At 39.1% G+C, this 9,599-nt stretch overlaps 1 protein-coding gene across 1 annotated transcript in view; it reads left to right on the top strand.

The window, feature by feature from the left end:
* Nucleotides 1-48: 48 nt before the first annotated feature.
* The window catches only part of Ankrd42 (ankyrin repeat domain 42), a 66,483-nt gene continuing 56,932 nt past the window's right edge, over nt 49-9,599 (top strand). Inside the window, exons 1-2 of the mRNA XM_005003176.4 lie at nt 49-1,069; nt 4,490-4,653. Of these exons, the coding sequence (XP_005003233.1) occupies nt 1,012-1,069; nt 4,490-4,653 (222 nt within the window). The 5' untranslated portion in view covers nt 49-1,011. The remainder of the gene's footprint in view (nt 1,070-4,489; nt 4,654-9,599) is intronic.

Below are 9,599 nucleotides of genomic sequence, written 5' to 3'. Positions count from 1 at the left end.
GTAACCTGCGAGGAACCGGAAATGACCGAATGACGCTGGAAGTTTACTCGTTTCCAAGGGAACGGTCTCGCCACCACTCCCCCTAGGTGGGCTGGGACGCTGGCAAGCGACCTAAAGGACTGGGTATCTCTCGATGGCGGCCGCTGCCACAGCGACTCGTGGGAAACAGTAAACCAAGCCGGCGGCCGCCACACTAGCCACGTTGTGTGGAAGATAATCGGCAGACACTTTCATCGCGAGGACGAATACTGGGAAGAAATTAAGGAAGACCAGGAATATTTTTGTAGCGACGACAAGGAAAGAAAACGTGAAGGCGACACCTGCCTCTGCAGCGTTTCTCCAGGAAGAGTAAGTGAAGACAGTTTTTCCTGCAAGGACTCGAGAAGACTCAGTGACGACGTAGACCACCACTGCAGTGAAGCTCACGAGAGAGTCAGAGGACATGGTGGCCACTGTTACAGCAGCTCTTCGGTGAGGGAGAAGGGAGACCGCGGCTTCTGCAGCAGTGACGTGGATTTATGTGAAGTCACTGGCTCACAAACTAGCGACTCCGGGGTAGCAGTCAGAAAAGACCGCGTCCTGCACCCCTCTGGCTCTTGGCACAGAGTCAGGGAAGTCCAAGGCCTCCGGATCAGTGACTGCGCAAAAGGAGTCGCTGACAACTGCAGCTGCCACCTCAGTGGTTCTTTGGAGGGAGAGAGCGTCGATGGCAGCGACTGCCACTGTAATTCTTGGGACGGACTAAGTGAAGACCGTGGCTACGCGGCCAGCGACTCCTCTGGACTGAGTGTCAGCGAAGACGCCGGCCGCCGTCTCCCAGGTTTCTGGGAGAGAGCGAGTGAAGACGAAGAGTCTTGTTTCAGGGGCTCCAGGGAAGGAGCAAGGAGGGGAAACTGTGGCCCCTGTCCTGGGAACGACGATGAAGGCTGCCGCTGCCGCTGCAGTGGCTCATGGGTGAAAGTGAGCGAAGACAGACGCCGCAGCAGGGATCTGGACTCAGCCCGGCTCACCATGCCTGGGGTGGCCAGTTCGGGCCCCTCCACTACCTGTAGGGAGACTACAGACTCATGTGAGTTTCGTTGTTTTTTGGCCCTTGTTGTTGTTGTTGTCTTTTTGAGACAAGGTCTTGGCATGTAGTTCAGGCAGTCCTTGAACTCACTAGGTATCCCAGGCTGACCTTGAACTCCCAAAAGTTCTCTTCCATCAGCCTCCCAAATGCTGGGGTTACAGGCCTGTGCCAACATACATAGCAGTTTTTTTCTGTTGTATTTATTCAAGTGGATTCTAAAGTGTTAGTGTAAAGAAAGTGTATTGAATCCGTCTTATTTTCTATTGTGCTATCATAGTGCCTGATTCATAACTCAGGAAGGATTTTTGAATATGTACTATTTTGCTGAGTTTTGAATACATATATGCTATTTCGGTATAAGATGTGATCTTAGTATAATATGATTCTATCCTTTAAGAAATTGACATTCTATCAGGTAGAGTGGCATATGGCTCATCTCAGCTACTTGGGAGGCTGAGGCAGGAAGATTGCTTGAACCCCAAAGTGTGAGCAATATAGATCCTATAACTAAAAGAAAAAGAGAGAGAAACAGAAGTATCTGCACATTCTTGTCTGTCATGTGATTCTGTAAGTGAAAAAACTCAGGGTACCAAAGGAGAAACTAGTTCTGAGGAGAAAAACAGAGCTCCAGGAATCAAGAAGAGGTAAGAAGAAAGCTAAAAAAGGAAATAAATTAACATATTGATTGCAGCAAGAGGACGGACCCACACACATACACACACAGAGTAGTACATTTGCATAGATCATTTTCTAGAAATATTTCTGACTTGTTTTCAAGGTAACTTGCACCAGGGAATCATTTTTTTCTTGTCTTTGTTTGTTGATGTTTAGGGAATGCTTGCATTAAACTATCCCTTCTTCCTCCTTCAGTAAGTGTTCATGCTTAGATATCTTACTGCTTTGGGTTCACAGGCACATTAAAATATTTCATGAGTACATGTCAGTAAGCCTGACAGTGTACTCCTGTTATTTGTAATATTAAATTATAAACAATAGGGCAAACCATTTTGGACCAGTCCTGTCTCACTAGAGCTATTCCTATTCCCCAGTATTACTCTTAAAAAATTATAACATGTAAACCACTGGAGTATATGAACCAAAATATTACCTGTCCTTCCTTCCTTACTGTAATATAGAAGTCCCTTTTCCTGTCCTCATCATAGTCTGAGAAGTTTATGTTTGTAATACCATTGAAATGTTACTGAAATTCTAGCGAGTTAATTCCAATCTACTACCTCCAGTGCAAACCATGGCAAGAATAAAGAAACTAAGATGTATTTGTAATTATGGGGGTCAAGGGGTTCAGAGTCTGGCGCATTAGAAGGTTCATCGGAAAAAAGGGCCTTGACCCTGAGCCTAACTCAGATTTAATTAGTTTGTGATGAAGGGACTTGCTAGAGGTTGAGTGACTGGGAGATGGGTGGAAATCACATGAATACTGTGAGCTGGGCTAGTGAGGAAGCAAGAAAGCCCCTCTGCAATATGCACAGAGAAGGATGTGCAGAAAGACTAATCTGCATAACACAATCGAGGTAGCATTTAATTCAGCCAGCAGTGCTTCAGTTCTGATGTGCAAACTTTTGTGCTCTGGGAAGTCATAGCCTTCTGTCTTGAGGCTTAAACCCAGTCAACAGCTCTGGAGCACTGAGCACTGGGCTCAACCATTTAGGTAGACACTGAGATGGAGAAACAGTGACTGTGTCTAGCTTCAAAGATTATGTATCAGAACTTCAGCTAGCCCTATTTACATTGCTTAGAGACCCTGTAAGGGAAAAGGAAATAGCTTAGCCAGCTCCATACATAAGATAGGGCCAGATTTAACCAAAGTGGAGGTAATTGCTCTTTATACAAGGACAATCGCCCAGGAGATCCTCTACACTGTAAGATATTTGAATTAGAATGATAAGAAAAATATTGTTAAACTATCTGTGTATGTGATGTGAGTTTTTGGTTAATATTCCAGACCCTTGCAAAAGACATGAGCTGTTATTTTTTGGCTTTTTTGGTTGATATCTTGATGGGGTTTCTGGAGGTAAAATGTATCAAAGTGTAGGCTTCCTGAGACTACAGGCACTGGAAGTTTCCTATTTTAGTTTAGTTGTACTCAGCTTGGATAAATAATCAGAATTACTGGAGGAAAAGATAACTCAGGAAAAAGGAGAAAAGAAGGAAGGAAAAAGAAGAAAGAGATAAATTTGTGTATACCCACTTAAGATAACTAAGATGATTGTGCTACTAATTCTATTAGTTCTTAGAACAAAACAGTTAACATTCATAGGATTAGATCAATTTTGTATGTTTCTATCTGGTAATCTGAGTAACTTTTTAAAAGATAACTATGCAAAATAACAACCTTAGTTATGTTCCTTATCACGTTGGTCCGAAAGCCTTTATTGTCTTTGTTTTGGGCTCTTTGTTATTGTTATTTGTCTCTTTTTTTTCTTTTCTCCTAATTTGTTTTGTTATGTTTTGTCTTTCCCTCTAATACAGAAAAGGTAGATGTACATGTATAGGTTTATACATGCCTTGAACTTCTACAGAGTTTACAAGAATTGATTTTATTACGTGTGATGGTATGAATAGCTACTTTGAAGAAAACCAGACATTATGGTTTGAAGAAAATCAGTCATTGCTGATTTCCCATCATCTTTTGAAGTCCAATAATGCTTTTATTCTTTATTTTGTTGATTGTAGTCTGTTTTGTATTATTTAATTTCAATATGTGTGAAGGTAAGGACAGCTATTTTGAAGAGAACAAGAGGCATTATGGTAGCTATTGTTGATTTTCTGAAGGCCTGTAATGCTTTCATTGTTATGTTTTGATTTGTTTTATACAATTTTGTCTTGTTTGAGTTGATTGTATGTGAAGATCTGGACAGTTGTTTCAAAGAAAACAAGAGACATTATGGTAACCACTGTTGATTTCCTGTTGTCTTGTTTTGAAATCCTGTGTTGCTTGCATTGTTTTGATCTGATCTGCTTTGTTCTGTTGTTTTGTTTTGTTTTATTCTCTTTAAGATAAAAAAAAATTCTAAAAAATCAAAATTACCATTCTGGTGCTTCTACCAGTTTATGGCTCCAGAAGTTTTTGCTCCAGGTAAGATGAACTTGACTACATTTGTCTGTGTTTGCCTCTCCAGATTTGGGATGGAAATTTGCCAAGAGACCTCAATTTTTAGTGGGAGTCTGAAAAAGTTGTTGGCTTTAAAAATACTGAGTTTTTTCTTTTTAAGGATGAGTGTGTCAATATTCATGATCTTTTACATATCAGAACTAAAACTAGACAGTCTAGTTAAGATGCTAATTGGAAATATCTTGGAACAAATTGTTTGGAAATCTGAAATGATTTTGTGCTTTCTCTTAAATCATTGCTGTAGTCTTTTTTCATAGTTCTATTTAAGCAATTTAATTCATTAATAGGTTCTAGGAAGAAGGTGAATCTTGGTAGCATCCATGATGCAGTACGAGCTGGAGAAATACAGCAGCTTTCGGAGATAGTGGAACGTGGTGCCAACATTAATGAAGTTGATGTTCTCCATAAATTTACCCCTCTACACTGGGCAGCACATTCTGGAAGTCTGGAGGTAAGAAATTTTCCACATTACTAAACTAACAGAAGTTTACACTTATATAGTAGTTTAATAAATTTAACATATAGTAGTTTTATAAATGTAACAAATACTACAAATATTTTTCTTTTTAGTTCATTCTGATATTTGGGTGTTCTCTTTTCCTAGGCTAATGTTTGTATGCTTGTTTGCTTGTTTTTCGTGAGTTTCATGGTGTAGTTCAGGCTTGCCTGGAGTTTACAATCCTCCTGGCTCAGCCTCTGTCTTGGTTACTTTTCTTTCATTGTTGAGACAAAATACTTGATGCACAAAATGAAACAAGGGAAAATTTATTTCTTGCAGTTTTGGAGTTTTCAGTCCATACTCAGCTGCCACAAGACAGGATGGCATAGCAGGGCAGGCATTAGTGGCCACCCCAAACAGCAAAATGCGAACAGAGCAGAAGAGGAAAGAAACACCTTATTCCCTGTCCTTACACTGTATGCTGGCTCCACCCCTGGGTGAGTGCAGCACTCACACCACCAATCCCAGTGCCAGACAACAAACTAATCAGGAATGACAGACTCAGCTGGGTCCATGATTGTATGTGGCTTGTGTATGTGGGAGCATCCAAACAGAAACCTAATTTCTCTCAGTGAGTGTGTTGTTTGTGTACAGGAATGCTACTGATTTTTGAGTGTTGATTTTGTATGCAGGTACATTACTGGATTTGGTTATTACATATAGAAGTCTTTTGGTAGAGATTTTGGTTTTTTCCTATATAGAGTATCATGTTGTCTGCAAATAATGATAATTTAACTTTCCTATCCTTATTTCTTTTCTTTCTTTCTCTTGTCTATTGCTCCTGCAAATGTTTCCTGAACTATATTAAATAAGAGTGGTGACAATGGACACCTTTGTCTTGTTTCTGATTTTACAGTGAAAGCTTTCACTTTTTCTCTATTTAGTACAATGTTGGGTGTTGGTTTGTCATAGATAGCTTTTATTAGATTAAGATAAAGACCATCTATTCCAATTTTCTATAGGTTTTTAAAAATTCTGAATGGTGTTGGACTTTGTCAAATGATTTTTCTTTTGTCTATTGAGATGATCATGGATCTTTGTGTTTAGGTGTGTTAATATGGTATATAACCAGTTACACTTATTGATTTGCATATACTGAACCATATCTACATCCTAGAATGAATCCTAATTGATCATGGTGTATAATCTTCTTGATGACTTGCTGCATTTGTTTGCTAGTTTCTTATTGAGGATTTTTGCATCTATGTTGTTTGGGGAGATTTGCCTGTAGTTTTCTTCTTCTTCTTCTTTTTTTTTGTTGGATCCTTCTGTGGTTTTGGTATCAGGGTAATGCTTACTTCCAGGAATGACTTTTGAAGCACCACTGCTTCCTTTTCAATTTCATTAAAGAGTTTGAAAAGTAGCAGCATTAGGTCTTCTGTAAATTTCTTGTAGAATTCAATATTGAATCTGTTAGGGTCTGGGCTTTTCTTTGTTGGTAGGTTTTTAATTACATCTTCAATTTCACTGATCAATATTAGTTTATTAAAATTTTCATATCTTCTTGACTCAGCTTGGTACTTCGTATGTATCTAGGAATCTTCCTATTTCTTCTTTGTTTTCCATCTTGTTACATACAGGTTCTTGAAGTGTAGGTATTGATGATCTTTCTGCAGGATCTGTTGTGACTTTACTCTTTTCATTCCTACTTACATGGATTTGAGTCTTATCTTTCCTTTTTTTTATAAGATTGGCTAAGAGTTTTTCAATTTTATTTAATCTTTCAAAGAATCAACTTTGTTTCATTGATTCTTTGTATTATTTTCTTAGTGTCCATTGCATTATTTTCTGTTCTGATCTTTATGATTTCTTCCCTTGTGTGAGCTTTGGATTTACTTGTTCTCATGTTTCTAAATGCTTGAACTTCAATATTAGGGTTTTTTTTTTTTTTGTACGGGGGATCTAATTCACGCTTGCCCCGCAGGCGCTTGTGCCGCTGAGGTAAACCCTTGGCCCTAGGTGTTTTAAAGCTCACTGTCTTTTTCCATTATGAGAAGTCATCAGTATAAATTTCCCCTGTAGGTTTTTTTTCATTGTGTTCAATTATAAGTTCTACTGTGTTGCACTAGTGTTACTGTTTAATTGCAGAAACTTCAATTTCTTTTTAAATTTCATCCCTGACCTATTGATTGTTCAGGAGAGTATGATTTAATTCCCATTCTTTATGAAATTTTTGTGGTCTCTATTGTCATTGATTTCCAGTTTCCTTGCACTATGGTCTGATAATGTGCATGGGGCAAGTTCAAATCCTTTGCATTTATTTAAGCATGTTCTATGAGCTACTTTGTGATCTATTTTGGAGAATGCCCCTGGTGAAGCTGAGAAGAATGTGTATTCTGATGTTGCAGGATGAAACATTCTTTAGACATCTACTCAGTCCATTTGTTCAAAAATTTGGTTCAGTCCTGATATTTATTGACTTTTTGTCTAATTGTTCTATTTGTGACAGTGGGGCATTGCAGTATTCCACTGAAGTTGTATTAGTGCTTATTTGATTTTTCATGTGCATTATTATTTGTTTTATATATTTGTGTGTGCTTTCATTTAGTGCATATATATTTACAGTTATTATCACTTCCTCTTATATTGTTCCCTTTACTAAGATGTGATGAGCTTCTTTGTCTTTCTCTTAATCTTGGCTTGAAATCCATTTTGTCTGAAAATAGAATAGCTATCCCTGCTTTCTTCTGGGTTCTTGTCACATAGAGTATTGTTTTCTATCCTTTGACTTTCAGTCTATAAATTTCGAATTAAATGTGTTTTTTGAGGGAACTGGGCTGCTGGCAGGGGTAACTTCTTGCTCACCATCCCAAGCCTTGCAACAAATCCTGGAAAGTTTTAAGATGATCGCTCCCAGTGGTCATTGTGTCCAATTGTTTTCATTGTGTCCAATTATAAGTTCTACTATGTTGTTATAAGTTCTACTCTGAAGTACCCAGCCACACTAGTGTGGCTTCCAGCCACACTAGACTGGGCTCTGCAGGTTTCGGGCCTGCCTGGACCATGCCCAGTGACCATCTTTCAGTTTGGGGAACTATGCTACCAGAGGAGGGAACTGGGATCCTGGCAGGGATGAGTTCCTGCTCATCATCCTGAGCCCCAGGAGAGTTTAAGACCATCTTGGTGGTCAAGGACACATTCAGCTTCCAGCCACACTAGACTAGGCTCTGCAGGTTTCAGATCTGCCTGGACCATGCCCAGTGACCTTCTTTCAATCTGGGGAACTGTGCTGCCAGAGAAAGGAACTGGGCTGCTGGAGGTCAGTTTCTGCTCACTATCCCGTGCCCTGGGAGAGTTTAAGATCATTGCTCACAATGGTCAAGGACCTACCCAGCTTCCAGCCACACTAGAACAGGCTTGGGAGGTTTTGTGGCCCAACTAGATTACACCCAGTGACCTTCTTCAATTAGGGGAGTTGAGAGAACGTGAAGTGAGTTCCAGCCCATTGGTCATTGCCTGGGGAGAGCTTTGGACCATCATTCACAGTGGTTAGGTGCCCACCCAGCTTCCTGGAACACTGGAGGTGGCACAGGAGGTCCTGTAGGCCTGACTGGATCATGCTCAGCAACCTCCATTCAATCCCAGGTTCTGAGGGTATAGGAGACAATATCCAACATGTCCAGGAGAAGCCTTGCAACAACATTTAAAACACAGAAATATAGGAAAATGACAAAACAAAAGACCAAAATGCAACCTCAAACCTCTAGCCCATCCCAAGAAAGCCTAGGAGCCATGTACATAGAAGAAAATATAAGCCATACACCTGAAATACCTAAAGTAATAGCAACTGAAGTAAAGAAGCAATTTCTGGGAAGCTTTAAAGGAATTCAAACTAGAAATACTCTCCAAGGTAAAAGAAGAAACGATAAAAGAAATAAAGAGATGCTGAACACATCTAAAGAAGACACAACTAAAAATTAGAGGAACAAAACAAAAATATAGAATCCCTGGATGAAAATATAAGAAACAAACAGAATACATGAAGCAGATTCAAAGAGATACAGGAAATCAAAAATTCAATTCAAAGTTGTCAAAACCAACTCAACGAAAGTGAAGATAGAATTTCAGACCTCGAAGACAAGATTGTAGCTGGTAAACAGGAAAGGAAAGATCTTTAAAAAAAAAACAAGGAATCAGGAAATAACAATTCAACAGCTGCAAGATGATGCAAAGAAAAACAACATAAGATTGATAGGGATAAATGGGAAAGAAGGGGACAACACAAATGGTATCAAGAGGCTATTTACAGAAGTAATAGCTGAAAATTTCCCAAACATGAGAATGGTAACTAACATTAGGGTTAGTGAAGCATATAGAACTCCAAATAGCCATAACCAAAATAAAACTACGCCTAAGCATATAATAACCCTCATTCCAGAAATCCAACATAAGAACAAAATATTAAAAGCTGTTAGAGAGAAAAGACAGATCACCTATAAAGAAAAACCTATCAGAATCACAGCAAACTTCTCCACACAAACAATGAAATCAAGAAGAGCATGGAGTGAAGTATTTCAGATCCTAAAAGAAAATGATTTCCAGCCCAGACTGATATACCATGCAAAACTGTCCTTCAAAATGGATGAAGAGGGGCTGAGGATTTAGCTCAGCGGCATAAGCGCCTGCCTTGCAAGCAGGCAGTCATGAGTTTGATCCCCGGTACCGATAAAAAGGAAAAAGACCAAAAAAAAAAAAAAAAAAAAAAAAGGATGGAGAAATAATATACTTCCATGACAAAAACAGCTGAATAACTTCATGATCAACAAGCCAACCCTGCAAAAAATACTAAAAAACAGTTTAGATACACATAGGAAAAAACCACTAAGCAAGGCAGACAATTAAACAGGATGGAAAGATAAAGATGCAAGAGCAGAAAGATAACATGACAATAATTAACC

This window comes from Cavia porcellus, unplaced genomic scaffold, assembly GCF_034190915.1.
Source record: "Cavia porcellus strain 051 isolate PalLab524CR breed Dunkin Hartley unplaced genomic scaffold, mCavPor4.1 scaffold_9, whole genome shotgun sequence".
Classification (NCBI taxonomy): domain Eukaryota; kingdom Metazoa; phylum Chordata; class Mammalia; order Rodentia; family Caviidae; genus Cavia; species Cavia porcellus.
The sequence above is the reverse complement of the archived record's forward strand: the minus strand, read 5'-3'. Positions and strand labels throughout refer to the sequence as shown.